We start from the raw sequence: 21839 nt of genomic DNA on the forward strand, positions 1-21839 counted from the left end.
ACAAAGTCCTCAACTAAGCATTCCAAACGCATGCACCAGCATCCTACCCCAGTCACCTTAAGAGGTTATATTAAAGCACAAATCATATGGGAGTGTGGTCAGGTGGGGTGAGAGGAGACAGACTCAAATGGAATTCATGTTCTTTGCCTTAAATGAGGATCAGCCTGAGCTGTACAAGAAGGGGAAGCCAGCAGAGAGCGTCTGGGATGCCAGCCATCTCCAAGCCACAGGCACAGAGTCTGCATTTACTCACATCACAACCCATTATCTTCCCAGCCAGGCTCCAAACCTTACCTCTGCTGAAGCAGAAGCCAAGTGCACCAGCAAGCGACCTTCCTGGGTCATCAGGATACAGCAGCCGGTTGCTTTGGCTCCTTCCCGCCTCTGCTCTCTGATCTGACAGCCCCAGTCAAACCTTCCTTTCCTCTTTCTGAACATTCCCAGTGTGCTTCCTCCTGCCTGTCAATATTTAACTACCTTGTCAAGTTACATTACATCACCTGCACTAATCCTACCCCAGCGATAGCTAGAGGGTGTGCCCGCTCTATTCAATTCAGCTCAGCGATTCTTTACCAAGAGCCTTCCATTCACTCATTTGTCTCAACACATATCGAGTACCTACTGCGTTTGGCACTGGAGATGCAAAAATGAAAGATCTGATCCCCAGCGTCTAGTTGGAGGGACAGACAAGACAGTGTGGTATGTGAGATGATGCCAAAGGTCAGGGAGCAGGAGAGTTTCCCATTACACGCTGGCTGCTGAGAGACACAGTGACTGGGACCAGAGAGTTCCTAGACATGGCCGCACTTAGGGTGCCATCTCAGATGGGTCAGGCTAGATCTGGGAAGACACAAGGATGATGGATACTTGGCCTCAGTCCTCAAGGAGCCTAAACTCAACACCAGGAGATCTATCATCTTACAGCCTGGCAAAGAGGGGCAGAATATCAAACCAAATGGGATAGCCATTTGCCATATTGTTTTGTTGAGTCTTATCATCAGCCATTTCTAAGCTTAAGCACTTGAACAACAATGTCTTAACAGGAAGTGTGAACTACAGCCTGCAGATCCCTTAGTGTTACAAACAGGGATGATTTCCTCAGGTTTCTGGAATAACAGATAAGCCTAGGGAATAAAGGACATTGCCTGGGGCCTATTTTTAAGACCAAGGAAAAAAAGAATTCAGATAACAGAAGAGTAATATTCTTCCCTGGGCAAAGGAATTCATCTGGGACAAAATGGTTTAGCCATAGGTGAAGTACATACCCTTCTAATGTCTCCATGACTTTTTCCAACACCAAATTTCCTGACATTTAATGAATGGTTAATGTCTTTTACATAATACAGATAGACTTGGAAAGCCACTGAGAAACACTAAGCTGTGGTCTTTAGCACCATCTGGGATCAGAAGCCTCAAAAGTTACTCACTTTGGGATTTTTTCAAAGTGTGAATTTACCATCAAAGCACAGCTCTCAAATATGCCCCATGTGGTCTCTTTTCTACCTAATCTTACTATGGCTTCATACCCCAGAGAACAAAACCCCCCACATATGTGTGAACATTCAAAGGACCCCACCACAGGGGAGCCTAGGAGGTTGCTGTGGAAAGTGCTAGAATATTTGAATTGCAAAATACAGCTCAGTGATCTCAATACATCTAATTTGGGATAAGTTCCAAGCTCAAGAGCATCTCTGCATGGAAGCAGTTCCATCAGGTATCTTCTCAGGCAATTATCCAGTTCCCCATGTCCACTTCTCCAAGAGAGTCTAAGGAGAACATTTACAGTCTGTTGCAATACTTTACTACAAGGTATTTAGGGTTTTGACAAATACTAACTGACATCGCCACCATTCCAATGAAAACTGATGACCCGTATCTAATGCCTACTACTTGGTTGCGGCCGAAGACATTTTTTAGTCAGTTAGTGATTTTAAGCAGAACACTGCGCCAGACCCCTCTTTCACATTCTGGAAGCACAGTTTGATTTCAGGCTTTAATAAATCCACTTCACATGTTGAATCATCACAAAACTGAAGTTTGACCACACTCAAGCTTGCTCTTTTTTAAAACCAAGACTTTTTCAGAGCTTTTTTTGCTTAATGACACATAACACACTTGGCATTAGGAATATTATACATTATTAATGGAACAATTGTTACTACTAATTGCCAAATGCCCAGGGATTTCTGGATCCAATTAGAATGGATTTGTGTCATTTATCTCACGATCCCACTAGAAAGACAAGCTACTGTATGACCTTTGTTTGCTTTTACAGGCAATTTTAGTAAATTTTAACAAATGTGAGGTAAATTTTTCAAACAATATTGATAATATCATGGCTGGTAAGATAACTAATATTCCACCAAAAACCACAAACAAACAAACAAGCAAATGTGAAGAACATTTCCAGATGTAAACCCATGGTGAAATTCAGTTTTCCAAAGACAGAATGTTTAAAATATATCCTGTTTATCACCTGTGTATTCAGCTTCACAAAATAGAAGAAAGGGTTTTGGATGTTTGATTGCTTTTAATAAGTCATCTTAATGAGAGGTTCAAAACTAAAACTAATTGCCCCCAAAACCAATTTAATAAATATTCATCTGGTTAAGAGAGTGAGCGGCTCACATGTGTGTTCACCATGAGCATAGATAAAGAACTTGAAACCTCAGTCAACATGTGGGACCCCAGGCAAGGCACTCCAACCCCATGATAAGGCTCCAAGCCTGATTACCTCTTAGGAGGAATAATTAAGGACAAGTGACTTGTTGTTTAAGGCAAACATTGACAGTCCTGCGTGTCAGGAAGTACTGTGTCTTTTAAACAGTTACTTTGGGAGTGTAGATTACAGAAGCGTCTAGAATACAAAAGAGTCCTCCCCATGCTGCTGTAACTGTCACAGTTTGCCCAAGACTGGGGCATTTCCCAAGAAGCATCACTTGGAGTGCTAAAACCATGAAAGTCTTAGGCAGGCTATAAGTTGGCCACCCAACTTGCTAGTATTCAGATCATGTTAGAATTTCATCTGGGGAGCTAACTTCATGTTATATGATGTATTGTTTTGCATCTTGTTTGAACCAACAGATTCTGATTTTTAGGATTGACATTTGAAATAAATATTTATAGACTGGCCCAGTAAGTGACATGGATTTTCAAGTTGCTTGAAATTTTTTAGGTAAAAAATGAAATGTGTCTATCACAGAGTTTTTTGTTGTTTGTTTGTTTTTGTTTTTGTTTTTGTTTTTTGAGGGGCGCGGGAACTAAATCCAAAAACGAACTCAAAAAAACATCCAGAAGGACTTCATACCCTTGCTTAACAAATTGTGGTCTGTAGGATTAGCTATACTGGCAGTACTAAAACCTGTTAGAAATGTACAAACCTTCCCCCCTCCTAGACCTCCTGAGTCAGAATCTGCATTTCTATAAAATCCCTGGGTGGCTCTGAGGCCCAAGATAGTTTGTGAAGCCCTCTTTTAGAATGTGTTGAAGCCTGGGGTAAAAAGAAGCAAACCTCCATACAAACATTTGGTAGAGTTATAAAAATGAAAACATTCCTGCAACTCAAACCATTTTGGCCAAGAAAATAAAGGTGTTATTGTAATTTATGCTTTCTGGGTCTTGTGAATTTTAACTTCATAGTCCAAGAGGCCATAAAATATCGCTAAACTCTAAATGAAGCCAATGACTCAATGGTTTTCCCACAAGGAAGCCTTTAGGATGCCAGGATCCAATTCAAAGGGTAAAGCTAGGGCGTATGGGGCCCCCCTGTGTGCACAGGTCTGTCCTCACCATCCTCTATCCCTAGGATCTCCCTTGAGTAGAACATCCAACCGAGACGACTCCTCGGTCATAGGTTTACAACTGAAACATCCGTTGGCAGAAGAATGCATAAAGAGCAAGTTTCTGAAATACATACAGATTGAGAAGTCTATTTTGGAACAGAAGGTCTGAGGGGTCTTAGATCACCTGGGTAGGGACGAGGTTGGTATTTGGACATACTAGTCTAGGGCAAAGCTAGTTACAAAACTGTAAGTATATGACCCATCTTTGTAAAATGCTGTGGGAGGTGTGGGGGGCTGTCAGCAGAGGGCTGCATCAGATAATAAGGGGTAAGAGATTTTACAGAAGAGGGCATTTCAGCAGAAACTCGTGCCCTGTGGCTAGAGGGAAAAAGAGGGCAAAACCAAATGAAAGTGATATGTAAAGAATAAAAGTTAAAGTGAAATCTAAAGAGATAACAATAATCATAGTGAACTGCAATAATAGGAACAGTAAAAAGCTTTATGTTTTGAAAAGGAAGATGTATATTATAACGGCCAGGACGTAAGATTCTGAAGCCCAAATTCTAAATATTTCAAATGGCAAGCCAGACAAAGGTCAAGTACAAAATTTTTGTTTTGTGTAATTTGTATAATAAAGCAGAAAATGTACTCTTTTTTTTTTTTTTTTTTTTTTTTGGCTATGGGATAAAAATTTACAAAAAGTGATTACATATATGTCCACAAAGAAAACTCTAAAATTCCTTGAAGAAAATGAGGAAAAAATAAGAACCACACAAGAAACACAAATATCTAAGTGCATTTAAAGTAAAAAAAATAGTCTTCTAAATAATCTAAGAATAAAAAGCAATAAAAGTACAAATTACAAATTATATGATGTGCACAATACAACAATCAAAGCTGCGATGCAGCTAAACTCAGAAGAAAAGCTATAACTTAAAATGTTTTTAAGAAAGAGAGAGGATGGAAATAAATGAATTAAACTTTCAACTTAGGGAGTTAACCTCATGAAAACAAAATAAACTTGAACAGAAGAGCACTGAAAAAAAAAACTAAAATAAATTGCCTAGTAATTAATTTATACATTAATTTCACAAACATTCATTGAACAGTGACTCAGAGTTGTTTTTTTGTTGTGTTTTGCACTTGTCTAGATTCAGGGACATGGCAGCAAAATGATTGCTGATAATTAATAGATGAACAAAAATTAATGGTTAAATAATTTATGTAAATATTTCACACTTGGTGGAAAGAAACATAACTCCCTACACTTTAAAACAAAATGATTTATTTATTTTTGAGAGAAAGAGAGAGAGAGCAGGAACAGGGGTAGGGACAGGGGGAAAGAGAGAGAATCCTCAAGCAGACTCTAAGCTGAGCACAGAACCCCACATGGGGCTTGATGCCACGACCCTGAGATCATGACCTCAGCAGAAATCAAGAGTTGGCCATTTAACCAACTGAGCCACACAGCACCTTTCCCTACACTTTTAACACAATATGGGCAGGGTGAAAAAGAATAATTATATCATCCGAGAAACCTGACGAACACCACCTCAGCCAGGGGATCCAAGTCAACATCATCTGTGATAGATTCTGTTAATAGTATGAACCCTTGATAGAAAGTGATCGAAAGGGCTCCTGACCTCTGTGGTCTTCCTCCCCAAGCCCATAGCCTCCCCCTATAATCATGAAAACAAACAAACAAAAACAAAACCAGACAATTTTCAATCAAGAGGCTTCCTACAAATTACCTGACCAATATTCCTAAAAACTGTCAAAATCCTCAAAAACAAGGGAAGACTAAGAAATTGTGGTAGTCCAGAAGAGCCCAAGGAGACATGACAACTCAAAGGAATAGAATAGAGGAATAGGAAAGGAATATTAGGTAAAAGTAAGGAAATCTGAATAAAGTACGATCTTAATTAATAACACCGTATTATTAATTGTGACCGAGGTATCATATGGATGTAAGATGTAATCACAGAGGAAACTAGGTGTGAAATACATGGTAATCTTGGACTCTCTTCTCATTTTTTCCGTGAATTGAAAATGGTTGTAACAAATAAAAGCTACTGGAAAATCTAAAAATAAATGAACAATTTCAGATAGTGATTACAAATTATAAATACAGAACACAACATAGGGTAACACAATAGGAGGGCCTAGGGTGGGAGCGTGGCCATGAAATGTCTTCAGCAAAGTTCCGCCAGAGGCATCTGAGCTGAGACTTTAAAAATGAGGTAGGGAAATCTTAGGGAACTTGTTCCAGATAGAAAGACAACATCAAAACCAAAATATCAAGGAAACAAGCAAACAAAGGATAAGTTAAACTGAAAGCTGATTATTTGAAAAGACAAAACAAGCAATGTTTGGCATCCTGATCAAGAAGAGAAGATAAAAAGACATAAAACAAAGAGTAAGAAATAACGTTCACTAAGTCAGTATGTCTGAACAGGAAAGTCTGATGAAAAATGGCATAAAAGAAGAAACTCGAATTCCCTTTATAAAATTAACTGTTGTAAATGGAATGGTAGCAAATTATATTCAGCCTTGTAGTAAAGCACACTATGACCGAGTATAGTTTGTTTTGGTTATATAAGGATGAAGCAACATTTAAAACATCTATCAATTAAGTTTAAATTAACAAATTAAAAGAAAAAGTGATTATGTCATTAGATGCTAAAAATCATTTACTACTATTTTGTAAGAACTCTTCTTGACTTCAAGTAAAATAAACATCAGAGGACACTTCCTATGCATGAGAAAGCATTTATCAGAAACCAATAGAAAACACACTTAAAATCATAAATAAGGTAAGAATGTCTTCTACCAGTGTTTGCTTTTCAACACTGTTTGATGTAGTAAGAGCTGCTGTAATATGACTAGCAGATGTAATAAATGAAATATGAAATAAATAATATGAAATAATATGAAATAATATGAAATAATATGAAATAAATAATATGAAATAATATGAAATAAATATGAAATAAATGAAAATGAAATAAATGAGACAAATATTAGAAATAATATAGTATACAAAAATGACTACAGATGGAATTATACATACCTAGAACATCCAAGAAATATTACAAAATCTTTCTAAAATCAGACTGTATTAAGGCAGCTGAAAATAAAATAAACATAAAAATACAATAGTGCGGGGCACCTGGGTGGCTCAGTGGGTTAAGCCTCTGCCTTCAGCTCAGGTCATGATCTCAAGAGTCCTGGGATCAAGGGAACAAGCCACTGGTGGATCAGGGTCTCTGCTCAGCAGGGAGTCTGCTCCCCCCACCCTCTCTCTGCCTGCCTCTCTGCCTACTTGTGATCTCTGTCTGTCAGATAAATAAATAAAATCTTAAAAAAAATACAATAGTGCTTATTTATACTGTACATCAACAGGAAAGAAAAGTAAACTAAAAATCTCAAAAGTCTTACTGTTTTTTGAATGGGAAAGAGAGAGAGAATCTGTTTCACCAAGGTGCCCAAGGGCCAATAGACACGTTTGAAACAAACTATACTACATTTGAGAAAGCCTCAGACTTTGCAGGAATAATTCCCCAGAAGGCAAACATAGACAGAACCTGGCTTTTCTGTCAAGTTGGTCAGTCCCTCTCTCCATGTGTCCTATGTTTCAATGGGGGCATTTCAAGTTGTCTCCAAATGCGTCCTCTACTTCCAGCATAGACTTAATTACTGTGTGTGGATGCAATATTTGAATGACCACTGGCACCCACTCTGGCCTTTTAGAGGCAGAAGAGGAGAGATCCATGTCCAACGTACGCAGCTCTGAAGCCCTGAAGTCTGCCTCTTTGATGTGGCCTTTTTGTTCCACTGACTCATTCCTGGAGACAACATGCTGAAGCTATTAAAGATGAGTTGAGATCTTTGCAGTGTAAGCAGTAACATGAGGTCTTACGATGTCTGCATAAACACAGACGCACCAAGAAACATGGCGACCCGGCTAGTGAGTGGTCTTTTTGACAGCAGGTTTGTAATCTGGGCATCTATGAGAGAAGGATTTTATTTTATTTTATTTTTTAGCAATCATACCTAAACCTCAGTAGCAAATGCTTTTTCATGATACTGATTCTGGATGGGGTGGAGATGGGGATGGAGGTGAAGCTAATAAAGATGGAAAGGGAGAGGGGCACTAGTTGTTTTGCCATCAGAAGAAACAAGGAGGGGCACCTGGGTGGCTCAGAGGGTTAAGCCTCTGCCTTTGGCTCAGGTCATGATCTCAGGGTCTTGGGATCAAGCCCCACATTGGGCTCTCTGCTCAGCAGGGAGCCTGCTTCCTCCTCCTCTCTCTCTGCCTGCCTCTCTGCCTACTTGTGATCTCTGTCTATCAAATAAATAAATAAATAAAATCTTAAAAAGAAGAAGAAGAAGAAGAAACAAGGAATCAGTGTCCCCTGAATCAAAGAATCAAATCCATTTACACGAAAGAAAATTTAAAATTCACAACCCAAGACCCAAAAATGTGTTAGTGCTTTGTAAGTCTATAAAATCGTCTCATTTAAAAGAAATAAATGTGTTTTCCTCTGAAACATATGCATTCACCATACACTAGTGTTGGGCACAGCAAAGATGGCGCTGGCCTGCCTTCTCTTCCGGCTAGAAAAGGCGCCACCATGGCAGTATTGGCGCCTACGTGGCGGTTTCGGTTCCGCATATCTCTGATATTTCCTCCTCTCGCCCAACACACCCTACCCAGTTACTGACTACGTAACCAAACCCCATAGGCTCTCTCCCCGCTGACCTCATTTCCCATCCCCTACCCAATATAAGCTGCAACCCCGCTCAATAAAGTGAGATCCTGCTTTGACAGATTCCCCGAGCCTGGTGTCGTCCGTTGGTGCGTCCGGGTTCGCGACACTCGCCATCCCGCTCAGCCCCAGGAAGGGGCCTCCGGCTGGTCCGGTCGCCTCCACCCCTCCGAGGGAACCCCAACACACTAGGATCCAATAAATATCCAAATCACGGAATCTATTGTTATGTCATTCCTTAGCCTTTGCTTCGGTGTCTGCAAATTAGGTTGAAAAGTGAATTTTCTTTAAGCGTCTACTGTTGTCCTTTGTCACAGCAAGAACTCATTAAACTTTGAAAAGGGAACAGGGCTGTTTGCAGCAAAACTGCAGGACTAATCCTATCACATTATCTATATCATGCAACAAACTAAGCATCATTATAGTTTCATAAGATACAATAAAAATTGCTCTTTAATTATTCATAGCCTGTTTCCAGTACATAGAATAATAAAAAAAAATACGCGAGAGAAACAGAAATGCTGTTATCCTAGACATTTAGGCAGGTCAACAGAAAACTCAGCTGAGCTGGAAAATGTCAGATGGCAGAGCTCCTAACAGCACTGATGGCTTGAGTGCCTTGAGAGCGCCACACCTCCTTCCCTCCGTGCTGTCAAATGTTCCCATTACCTATCTATGCTCTTAAGCCCCAGATAAACACAACATTAAGGTTATTCATCTTGCACACTGACTGTCTCAGCTTCAGACCCAAGTCTGTCAAGGAGCATGCTGAGGGCAAATCTTCAAACAATCAAACTGGCCTTCCCAAATATCCGGCCATGAACGTGGCATATTATTTTCATTAACATCTAACTCCCCTACCATACTCTAAGCTTCGTGGGCTCGGGAGCAGATGGTATCATTCTGCTCATCACCGTAGTGTCAGGATCTGGAACAGTGCCTGGCACACAAAAGGCAATAAATATTTATGTTGACTAGATCCTAGAAGAAGAGTATCTCTACTTAATGCACCTACAAAATGGGCATAATTTCTGTAACCATTCTTCATTACTAGGCATTTAAGTATCTTCCTACATTATAGTATTTTAAACATTGTTGTGATGAATATCTTTATTTGTGGGGTTTCTTCATATTTTGGGTTCCCAAAAGGAGAATTGGTGGGTCAAAAAATCAGAACATTTTTATGGTTCTTGATATATAGTGCCAAATTATTTATGGAGGAATCATATCACAAGTGAAACATAGAAGAACAGATTTTACCACTGGCTCATGAAGACTGGCCATTAATTTTTTTTTTTTAATAGTAGGTAAGGGAAAACTGGAATGCTATCCAATATTCTACTATAATTTTGAATGTCATTAATTTGGCAAATTGAGTATTTTTCTTTATTTAAGTAATTGTATTTTCTCTTTTGTGCATTTGCCACGGAATGATGGGGTCAAGGCTGTTCCTCTATGTGTGGGAGTCTTTCTGATACTTAAAGACACTTTTGCACCATAACTTCTCTGACAATTTCATTCCTTTTGCTTCAAATACTCTTTCTCAAGAATACAATAGGACTTTAGAAAGCTGGAGTTTAGGTGATACTTCTACTGGGCAGGGATCTCATTACTATATGGCCTTATTCAATAGACCAGGAGTCCCTCGGGGTCCTCTCTTGGGTCCCTCATGATGGTCATCTAGATTATTTCCATGTGTGTTGATAAACACCATTAGAGGTTTTCACTCTGGAAGAATTAGGGAGTTATTTTACAGAGTCAGGCCAGTTTTATGGGCCAATAAGTACTAGCCTAAGTAAGTCATAGTCAAGGACCAGCCTACACAAAGAAATCCTATACCTCTAAAAGTTTCAGTGGTAATATAATTGAAAGCTGTCACCAAATCCTGTTACCTATCTGGGTAGAAAAAGTACTCTACAAAACAGTGATAGCCCAGATGGTAGAGAGCTGAATTAAGGTCAAACTTTGAGTGCATGACAGATTCAAGATAATAGCTGAGTGATAAAATAAAACTTTCCCAGAAACCCAAGTCTTAATAAAATTGTTCTGGAAATTTTGGGGCTACTGCTCTACTTACCTTCTTTGTGTTCCTGAGGACATTTGGTTTGGGTACTAGGCGCATTTATGAATGTGAAGGCAACTGGGAAAACTGGTAACGGGGACCGAAGTGGAATCTGGTTTGTGGAGCGTCGCAAAGGTCACTACTCGTGTATAAATATTTACCTAAGGCTTCTAAAACAAAGCAATCGGTCATCATTCCAGACACCCATTGCTTAAACACTTGGAATGAAAGATTCCAAGAATACCTATAAAACTATTTTAGATTTCAGAGGTCAAAAATTCTCAAAGATAACCCAAGGTATGCACGGTAAAGCTAAATGTTTACCTCTTCCATTGTTTCTATTTGGCTGGACAATGCTTGATAAGAAGAGAAAGAGCATTTATGTTAAAAGCGCTCCTTTTTAAGAATAATTTATATATAGAGAGCTAAATGTCAACCACAGATAAACTCTAACCACATTCTACAAATAATTTCAAAGGTGGTTCCTTTTTGTCTCCCACCAGAGATCACAGTTGAGCAGGGGAAAGGAAGTACAGTGGTGAAGAGCATAGACTGGAGACAGGCAGCCCCAGTACAATCCCAGTTCTGCCTTTCTTAACTGTATAACTGGGGATGTGCCATTTAATTCTATATTCCTCGGTTTCCTCATCTGCAAAATGAGGTTGATAATGACACTATCTCACAGCGTTGTTGTGAAGAGGAAGTAGGTTAAAAAGGTAAAAACCCTTCAAATCAATGACCAGCAGAGCCATATATTTTCCAATATGAGATTACGAATCTCTTAAGAGTAGAGTTTATATAACTGTGTTTTCTAATACATTACATTATTGCGGCACATAGTAGGTGATCAATAAACAATTGCTGAATGAACAGCTGACTATAAAGGATTTTCTATTAGAATTTCTTTAAAGGAAGATGTTTCCTTGTACCATCAAAGCATGACAATTCAGAACAGGACTGACAGACTGTTTTCAGAAACAATTCCAGAGCGCAGAGTACGTGTGCTTCTATGCATCAGCAAAGTGAATAATGAGAGAGCAATGAACAATATTAAATAAGAGACAAGTAAGGGTTTTAATGCAAATCCGAATGACTTTCTTTTAATGCAAGTATTATTTTCTTGGCATAGCCCCGGCCTGCCTTTCTACTCTTTACTGATAAGGCCGTGACTGTTACACCATCTGGAATAGGTCAAGGCCAAGTGGAGATTCTGAGCTCATCCCTAATTACTCCTTTATTCAAGTGGGGGTTAGAGAGTGGGTGGGAAAGTTTCAGGGAACGATTTTCAAATGACACAGATTCACTAATAAAATGCTCAGGAGCTGGTTTAGGCCTATTTAATCTCCAAGACATCTGAAATAACACAACATCTGTAATGACTTCTTATCCTGGAAAATCCCAGAGCGTTTTACATTTTTTTTTTTAATCCATGTATTCAGCAAGTCCTATCACTCATTACTGAAATGCAGTTCCTGTGTCTAGAGTAAGAGAGAGAAATGTTTTTAATAGGTACCGCAAGATAATGAGATGACTAGACACACAGCTCCCATAGCTGAAAACAAAGACAGACCAGCTTTACCAAGTTGGAAGAGGGCCAGCCTCTACAGCACTCACCATATTCTGGGTGTGGCATCACCAGCTTCCTCCTTGGACAGAAAAGGAGTAAGAGGCTGGGTAAGTATATGACTGAGGCAATGAGTGAATGATTAAATGAACAAATACAATAAAGTTAGAGAAGTTACAGGCCTCCAAAGAGTTTAGTAGGAAGAGTCAGGGACTTCCCCACTTATCAAATCAGCCAAAGAATGGATTCTATTTTAAACATGAGTATGTGGCTACAGTTATCATATCGGACAGTGAAGGCTACATGAGTCCCTTGGACATCCCCTTTGTTTTTCTGGCTACTTCATGGTGTCCTCTTCTCTCACCTGCTACTTACACATTGGGGTTTCTCTTTCATCCCCCACTTTGGTGACTACGCACCCTTTCTTTGGTTGTCCTTGCGACACCTGGTATCCTGCACCGCCGAAGTCTAACTTTTCATCCTCCCAGGTAAAATAGCTACTCTATGAATTAGTTATTTTGGTTGCAGGCCTTGCCACCTACCCAGGCCTCCAAGGAAGGAACCTTTCTTGACAGCTCATCTCTCTTCCAGCACCCTCCCAGACATGACTCTCGATTCTTGCTATATTTATGTTTACCTTCCAATTATTTTTGAAATCCACCCTCTGCACCCCAATTACCATTGTACACTCCAAACTGTCATCCACTCTTTCCTGTATTTCAACTGACATTCTTCCAGCTCAGGGATTCTTAGTGTTGGCTGCATATTAGACTCACAGGGAAAATTGAAAACATGACCAGGGCCTGGATCCACCCCCAAGGGATGTGGTTTACTCGAGATGAATTGGGGCCCAAGTAATGGTATTTTTTTTTAAAGCTTCTCACATCACTTTGTGCAGTCAGACTTGAGAATAATTCATCCTGCTCATCTCTCTGTCTCTAGCTTTGTCTCCCCTACAGCCACACCCTGGAGAAGCACCAGGCTGCTCTTTCTAGAATGTTCATCTAGAAAATGAAACCCAAATTCCTGAACTTGCCCTAGTCTTCCTACTTAAATCCTGACATTCTCAAACTCACAGAAGCAGAGAGTAGGATGGTGGCATCCAAGTACTGGTGGGCGTGCGGGGGGGTTGGGCTGGAAGATGGACAGAAATTTAGACATGTTGATATAAAGTTTCAGTTATGAAAAATGAATAATTTCTGGAGCTCTACCGTATGCTTGGTGACTACAGGTAATAATAATGCATTGTATACTTGAATTTTTGCTAAAAGAGTAAATATTAAATGTTCTTATTGTACACATGCCCACAAATAACTACATGAAGCGATATTTAAATTAACTTGATTGTGGTAATCATTCACAACATATTTGTACATCAAAACACCATGTTATCTTAGCGAAATAAGTCAATCAGAGAAAGACAATTATCATATGATCTCCCTGATATGAGGAAGTTGAGAAGCAACATAGGGTAGGAAAAGAATAAATGAAACCAGATGGGATCAGGAGAGAGACAAACCATAAGAGACTCTTAATCTCACAAAACAAACTAAGGGGCGTGCCTGAGTGGCTCAGTGGGTTAAGCCTCTGCCTTTGGCTCCGATCATGATCTCAGGGTGCTGGGATTGAGCCCCGAATCGGGTTCTCTGCTAAGCAGAAAGCCTGCTTCCCCTTCCCCCTCTGCCTGCCTCTCTGCCTACTTGTGATCTCTCTCTCTCTCTCCCCATCAAATTAAAAACAAATAAACAAAAAACCTGAAAGTTGCCAGGGGGAGGCAGGTTGGGAGAGGGTGGAGGGTGGTTGGGTTATGGACGGACGTTGGGGAAGGTATGTGCTATGGTGAGTGCTGTGAAGTGTGTAAATCTGGCGATTCACAGACCTGTACCCCTGGGGCTATTAATATATTATATATTAATAAAAAAATATAAAATTATTTTAAAAAAAGGAAAAGAAAACATCATGTTTTGATGTAGCACACCACGGTAGCATACCACAAATATATACATTTTTTTTTTGTCAATCATGTCTCAATGAAGCTGGAAAAAAAGAAAACATCTGAGTAAAAAAAGAAACTCAACAAAACAAATCATCACATACCCACTCCTTAAAAATATGATTTTGGAGATTAAACATAGGTCTTCTCTCTCAGCTTCATATCACTTATCAAACTTGAGTGTGCTCTCTCGGGTTGCTGGAGAAGTTCCACATGCTAACACGTGGGTGAGGACAAAAGTATAGAGGATTCCTGGGGATGACCCCACCCCATGTCTGTTCTCACAAGAGCAGGTCTACTTGGGCTCTGGGGTTAGTCTATTTGCATTTGAATCGCTTCTCGGCCTTTTGGCGAAGATCTAGTGTATCTGCATTTGAGCTCTGTGCTTCCCCTGAGAGGAGGCTTGACTTCGTGACTTCCGCAAGTTAGGTAAACTCTCTCTTATAATGGAGGATGATGACATGCCTACCTCATGCAGTCGTTTGTTGACTCACATAAGGAAAACCAAGCAAGGAGTTTACCTGGTGCCTGTCACAGAGAAAGCACTGAATGAATAGGAGCCCCATACTACTTTATGTCTTTTCCTTGCTGAAGTTAACAATAATATTCATTTGAAGAAGGGAATTTGCCTGCATTTTAAAATACTTGGTGAGGAGCACCTGGGTGGCTCAGTCGTTAAGCGTCTGCCTGGGCCCAGTTCATGATCCCTGGATGCTGGGATCGAGCCCCGCATCAGGCTCCCTGCTCCCCTGGAAAGTCTGCTTCTCCCTCTCCATTCCCCCTGCTTGTGTTCCCTCTCTCTCTCTCTTAAATAAATAAATAAAATCTTAAAAAAAAAAATACTTGGTGAAAGCACTGTTCTAGAATGTTGTGACTGTGGAGAGTCCAACTTAGTTCTCCCTTGGGATCTCTGTAATTCGAGTTGCTAATGGATCCAGTGTTATTTCTTTATTCTGCAATTCAGAGCCTGAAGTCCATGCCTCTCTCCTGTTCACTAGAACCCTTCAGTGGAAAAGAAAACACCAACCTAGGACTCACATTTCGATGTGAGCCACAGGTGTTGGTGGGTGCCAGCTTCTGGCAGCATGGCATGAAAAGAAATGAATGCTCTTGCCAATGTTGAGAATATGGCTACAGTATGCCTATTACAAATATTTACCTTTTTAGCTGGAATACCAGGGGACACTAGGGTTTCTGTTTGAACAGTGCTTTGAGGCAGAACTCATTGAAAATACATAGAAAGCTTTGCATAAATAAACTCTTTTATGATTATACTTGTAACACATCATACCATCAGACTGTAAAATAAAGCTTGGGGGGACAAAATAATTCCAGTTATTTACATATAACTGTAATTCCCAATACAGATTTGCAGATAACTTTGGATAAAATATTATAGATCTTTTATTCCTGGCAAAATGGGCCTATCAACTAGGGTTACAAAAGCAGTATAATTTGGGGTTACAGTCTAGGGGCTGTAGTCCATGCCTTTGGAGTCAAATAAATAAAGGTTTGAGAAAAGTAAGGCACTTAGAACATCTAGACCCTAAAATAGATTCTGTAAATGTTAACTCTGAAAATAAGAGTAAAAATATTATTCTCTAGAGGTATTTGACCTAATTTAACCAATCAAGTAATTAGGTTGTATTTTATTCTATCACATTTTGTTTTTTACTACTGCTACTAATTTGTAATTTTAGATCAACCTCAAAATACTCACACAAACTTAAAACCTGGTTTCAATAATTTCAATTTTCTCTGAAGAGCAAGTAGATCAACACTGAGCTATGGGAATGAGATTGAGGTGTCTGCACTTTCATGACCAGAAGGCACGATAACTTGTCCTAAAATTGTTTGATCTTGTTACCATTTCTGCTGAATACTTTGAGTCACGGCAGAGTACAGAATGCCTTTTATTCCAAAGCTTCCAAAAGAGAGATTGCATCGGCAGAAATTCAGGGCAAGCTGCTAAAAGGCTGGATTACTCTCGATCCTGGGATATAACACTAAATATTTGACAGGAATCCAAATTTTCCTAAAACCTTCCACTAAGAAGATAAACTTTCATAATTTTAACTGTGAAAGGGGATGACTTGATCTATTGAAATGGAAAAGGTGACTCTAATTGAATTTCCTTCTTCGGTTTCTTATGAAAGATGAGTCCAGATTGAATCATATTCAATTAATGATTGTACTTGGGATATATTGCTCTTTTCAGGGGCTGAAAATAAGATTAACAAAGCTAGAAAAAGATGGGGCAGTGGTGCCAAATACAACACTTAAAGGGATAAGCATATGTAGAAGTAAAGACCTATTTTGATTCTGGAGCAGGCCACTGTTCTTGACCAATTCAAGGACTGAGTGGAAAGCTATGTGGTACTGAGCATCACTTGTGCAGAAAATAAAAGTACAAATGCTATAAACAATAACCTAGTCATAACAATAACCTTCCTCTTCTGCCTATTAACCAAAAACACTATGATTTTGTCATTGTTGACTCAGTACACACCTGTCAAGAGCTCATTGCAGCCTACCTCCCCCGTTCCCAGGCACCACAACTGTTAAGACTGACAAGGAAACTAACAGAATTAGGCCAAATATTTCAAAAGTGGGACTGTCCAAGAACACAGTTCCTATAATTATAATCTCTCTAAAACTCTCCCTTCCATAAGCATTTCTGGGGATATTTTTATTCTATGTCTTAAACACTGGCATTTTACCACAGCAGAACTTGTCATTTTTTGCTAATTATCTCATATCTCTCTTCGTGTATTGCTTACAGATTGATGGTATAAGTGCTTCCAGGATGAACTGACCAGCTCCTCTATTCTTCAAGGTCTACGCAGTACGAAACACACTATAGAGGTTTAATTAGTACTTCTCTAAATAAAGCTGGTGTGTGCAGGTGGAGAGTGAGGGAAGGAGGTGGTACAAGTTTGAAGACAAAATCTAGAATTTCCTTCGAGCTCTGACCCTTGACATAGAGGTGAGCCAGAGTGATTCATCATTTATAAAATGGGTATAAAAAGCTTTGCGCTGTGGCAGTATCGTAGCCAATGATGTTTATCCGAGGCGCGATTATTGCTAATTATAAAATGGGTATAATAATGTACAACACTGTGATAATAGTGTGTATCATTGGCACAGTGCCTGGCATGTAGTAAGAGCTTAATCCATACACATTCCCTTAGTGAACAGAAACACTGACCTAAGAAAGGTTTTAAAGTGTGTGAGACAGAATGGAATATGGTACTCATGAGCATGGGCTCTAGAACAAGATGGACTAAATTCAAGCCCAATTCTACACCTCCAGCCATGGGATCTGGGGTTAAATGTTTAACATCTCTGTACCTCAGTTTCTTCACCTGTGAAATAAGGATACTAATGATATCTACCCCTGCAGACTGTGAGGTTTAAATGAGTGAATGGTTTATATCCCTTATGAGTGAGTGACTGACCCAAACGAGTGGCATTAGTATTACTAAGAATGAGCCCACTCAAGACATACAAATGAACCTGGTCAGCTTTAAAGGTCTTTTAAAACTCTGGATGTATAGTTCTAGGTATAGTTCTGGATGTATATGTATATATACATGTATACACACACACACACACACATATTCATTCTTGTTCTTATTTGAGGACTCAAATAAGCAAAATTAGAAATGAAAGAGGAAAAATAACAACCAACACCATAGAAATACAAAGAACTGTAAGAGAATATTATGAAAAATTATATGCCAACAAACTGGACAACTTAGAAGAAATAGGTCAATTTCAAGAAATATATAACCTCCCCCAAACTGAATCAGGAAGAAATAGGAAATTTGAACAGACCAATTGTCATCAGGGAAATTTAATCAATAATCAAAAGCTCCCAACAAAGGGAAGTCTAGGACCAGATGGCTTCACAGATGAACTCTGCCAAACTTTTAAGAAGAGTTAATACCTATTCTTCCCAAATTGTTCCACAAAATAGAAGAGGAAGAGAAGCTTCCAAATTCATTATATGAGACCAGTATCACCCTAATTAAGAAAAAAAAAAAAAAGAAAGAAAAGATAAAGACACCAAAAAGAGATAAAAGATACCAAAGACAGGTTAAAGAAGACTACATACCAGTATCTCTGATGGACATACATGCAAAACTTCTCAACAAAATATTAGCTAACCGAATCCCAAAATCCATTAAAAAAGCCATTCTTGGGGTACCTGGGTAGCTCATTAGGTTAAGTGTCTGACTCTTGATTTCAGCTCAGATCATGATCACAGAGTCATGAGATCAAGACCCATTTGGGCTCCACACTTAGTGTAGAGTCTACTTCAGATTCTCTCTCTTTCTCTTCTCCTTCCCCTTCTCATGTGCACTTGCTCTCTCTCTCTCTCTCTCAAATAAGTAAATAAATAAATCTAATAAAAATATCATTTACCACAATAAAATGGATTTATTCCTGGGATGCAAGTGTGGTTCAATATTTACAAATCAATTAACATGATACATCACATCAACAAGAGAAAGGATTAAAAAACATATGATCACTTCAATAAATGTAGAAAAAGCATTTGATGAAGTACAACATCCATTCATGATTAAAAACCTTCAACAGTGTAGGTTATTCAACACAATAAAAGCCACATATGGAAAAAATAACATTGAATGTCATACTCAATGGTGAAAAACTGAGGGCTTTCCACCTAAGATTAGGAATAAGACAAAGATGTCAATTCTTACCACTTTTATTCAACACAATAGTGAAAGTCCTGGCCACATCAATAAGAAAGAGAGAGAGAGAGAGAAAGGGAGAGAGAAAGAAAGAGAAAAAGAGAAAGGAGAAAGGGAAGGAAAAGAAAAGAAAGGAAAGGAGGAGAGAAGGAGGAAGGAAGGAAGGAAGAGAAGGCTTCCAAATTGCTAAGGAGGAAATAAAACTTTCATTATTTGCAGATGGCATGATACTATATAGAGAATACCCTAAAGACTCCACCAGAAAACTACTAGACTAATAAATGAATTCTGGATGATATAAAATCAATGTACAGAAATATATTGTATCATATACTTAATAACAAAGCAGCAGAAAGAGAAATTAAGAAAATAATCCCAATTATAATTACATCAAAATAATAAAATTCCTAAGAATAAACTTAACCAAGAGGTAAAAGAACTATACTCTGAAAACTATAAAGCACTGATGAAAGAAATTTAAGATGACACAAAGAAATGGAAAGATATTCCATCCTCATGGATTGGAAGAACAAATATTGTTAAAATGTTCATGCTACTCACAGCAATCTATATATTTAATGCAATCCCTATCAAAATACCAACATCTTTTTTCACAGAATCAAAACAATTTTAAAACATGTATGGAACTACAAAAGACACAGAATAACCAAAGCAATCTTGAAAAAGAAAAACAAAACTAGAGGCATTAGAATTCCAGACTTAAAGTTACAAAGCTTTTGTAATCAAAACAGTATGGTACTAGAGCAAAAATAAGCACAAAGATGAATAGGACAGAATAGAAAACCCAGAAACAAACCCACAATTATATGATTCATCTTTGACAAAGGAGGTAAGAATATGCAATGGGAAAGATAGATTCTTTAACAAATGGTGTTGGGAAAGCTGGACAGCAACATGCAAAAGAATAGAATTGAAGTTGGGTTACTTTCTTTTACCATACACAAAATGAACTCAAAATACTGTATGTTAACCTAGAATTTATACCAAAAACTTGGAAGGGGAAAAAAAAAAAACCTCAAAATGGATTAAGGTCCTAAATATGAGACCTAAAACCATAAAGGCCTAGAAGAGAACACAAGCAGTAATTTCCCTGACACTGGCCATAACAATATCTTTCTTGATATGTCTCTTGAGGCAAGGGAAGCAAAAGCAAAATAACCTATTGGTTTTAATCAAAATAAAAACCTTCTGCAAAAGAAGGAAACCATCAATAAAACTGAAAAACAACCTACTGAAAAAGAGAAGGTATTTGAAATGACATATCTGACAAGGGGTTAATATCCCATATATAAAGAACTGATACAACTCAACACCTGAAAAACAATAATACAGATAATGGGCAGAAGACATGAATAGACATTTTAAAAAATGCACGTAAAAATTAATTAAGGTAGGGGCACCTGGTTGGCTCAGTGGGTTAAAACCTCTGCCTTCGGTTCAGGTCATGAACACAGGGTCCTGAGATTGAGCCCCACATTAGGCTTTCTGCTCAGTGGGGAGCCTGCTTCCTCCTCTCTGTCTGTCTGCCTCTCTGCCTACTTGTGATCTCTGTCAAATAAATAAATGAAATCTTTAAAAAAATTAATTAAGGTAAATAGAAAAAGGCCGGACACAATTTGTCCCTACAGTTGCACATTGGTGAATTTGCAGTTTGCAAAATAATTTGGGGATTCCAAGGGAGGTACAGAGTAAGCTCACCATCAAAATGAACAATGAACTGGGACGCCTGGGTGGCTCAGTTGGTTGGACGACTGCCTTCGGCTCAGGTCATGATCCCGGAGTCCTGGGATCGAGTCCCACATCAGGCTCCCAGCTCCATGGGGAGTCTGCTTCTCCCTTTGATTTCTCCTCGCTCATGCTCTCTCTCACTACCTCTCTCTCAATAAATAAATAAAAATCTTAAAAAAAAAAATGAACAATGAACTAAGATAATAAGTAACTTTGTAACCCATCCCATATTGAAATTTTAACAGACCTCATCTGCCAATGACCATTCCGCAGTTTTGATGCTACTGGCTTCACTCCCTCCCCTTCTCCCACATCAGGCTTTTTAACTGTAATTTCAGGATATGCCAGTTGCTTTAGGCATTTCCCATGACATTTCAGGGAAAATTAATACCATGTTCAAAATTTTTATTTATATATTTAAGAGTCTTTGCATCAGTCTTATTCTCTGAGTCTCTCTGTCATAAAAACTTTACCTGGTATCATTGTTTTTCTTACCCCCAAGTATGAATCAGGGAAACATGGATAACTGTGCCACACTGCTTTCAGAATGGAACAGAATGTAATAACAAGAAAGATCTACTGAAGAAAGAGATGAAGTGTGGTTTCATAGGAAAACCTAAGCCAAGTGTGGAGGAAGGCAGATTACCAGACAGCTCTCTGCAGGAGAGGCCAAATGAAACCTGAGTCCTTGTCAGAGACATTCACACAAAGGCAACTATGTGGTGTTCTGTGAAGGGGTAAGTACATGAATAAGGTAGGAAGGAAGGCAAGGAGGTAGAGGGGAAATAAAATAGAGCTGCAGTAACTGATCTGAATGACTGACTCTAGACAGAGCAATACCAGTAGTAAAAGGTAGGGGACAATGACAAGGAGAATCCCCCCCTGGAAAGTCTTCCAGCGCTCCTTCGTACCTATCAAAACCTCCCTCATCTTTCAGTCATTGCTGAGACCCGGTGTCCCTGTAACAATGGCAAATCACACTTTGACCCCTAATGTCCTTCAGGTCTGCATCAGTGTTTCGTAACTGGGGATGATTGAGCCTGAAGGGGACACTGGAAATGTCTAGAGACAATTTTGGTTGTTACAACAGGGGTGTGGACTGGCATGTAGTGGGTAGAAGACAGGAATGCTGCTAACATCTTACAAAGCACAGGTCAGCACCGGAGCAAAGACCATCACTAGTTCTGTGGTCTGCATCA

The 21839-nt window shown here is 39.0% G+C and overlaps 1 protein-coding gene and 1 pseudogene across 5 annotated transcripts in view; one reads left to right on the forward strand and one right to left on the reverse strand.

The window, feature by feature from the left end:
• NCKAP5 (NCK associated protein 5) overlaps positions 1-21839 on the reverse strand; it is a 971589-nt gene that overhangs the window by 747904 nt on the left and 201846 nt on the right. The window contains exon 1 of one of the 5 annotated variants that reach the window (XM_045066496.1): positions 295-2132. The exons of 2 other annotated variants lie outside the window; for them this stretch is intronic. In XM_045066496.1, the coding sequence (XP_044922431.1) occupies positions 295-438 (144 nt within the window). In that variant the 5' untranslated portion in view covers positions 439-2132. Of the gene's footprint in view, positions 1-294; positions 2135-21839 lie in introns of those variants that run through there. 2 more of the 5 variants (XM_045066499.1, XM_045066494.1) reach the window with 2 other exon arrangements.
• Positions 17198-17375, forward strand: LOC123387944 (annotated as a pseudogene).

The sequence above is a fragment of the Mustela putorius genome, unplaced genomic scaffold (genome assembly GCF_011764305.1).
Source record: "Mustela putorius furo isolate JIRA1106 unplaced genomic scaffold, ASM1176430v1.1 tig00003867_pilon_pilon_pilon, whole genome shotgun sequence".
Classification (NCBI taxonomy): Eukaryota; Metazoa; Chordata; class Mammalia; order Carnivora; family Mustelidae; genus Mustela; species Mustela putorius.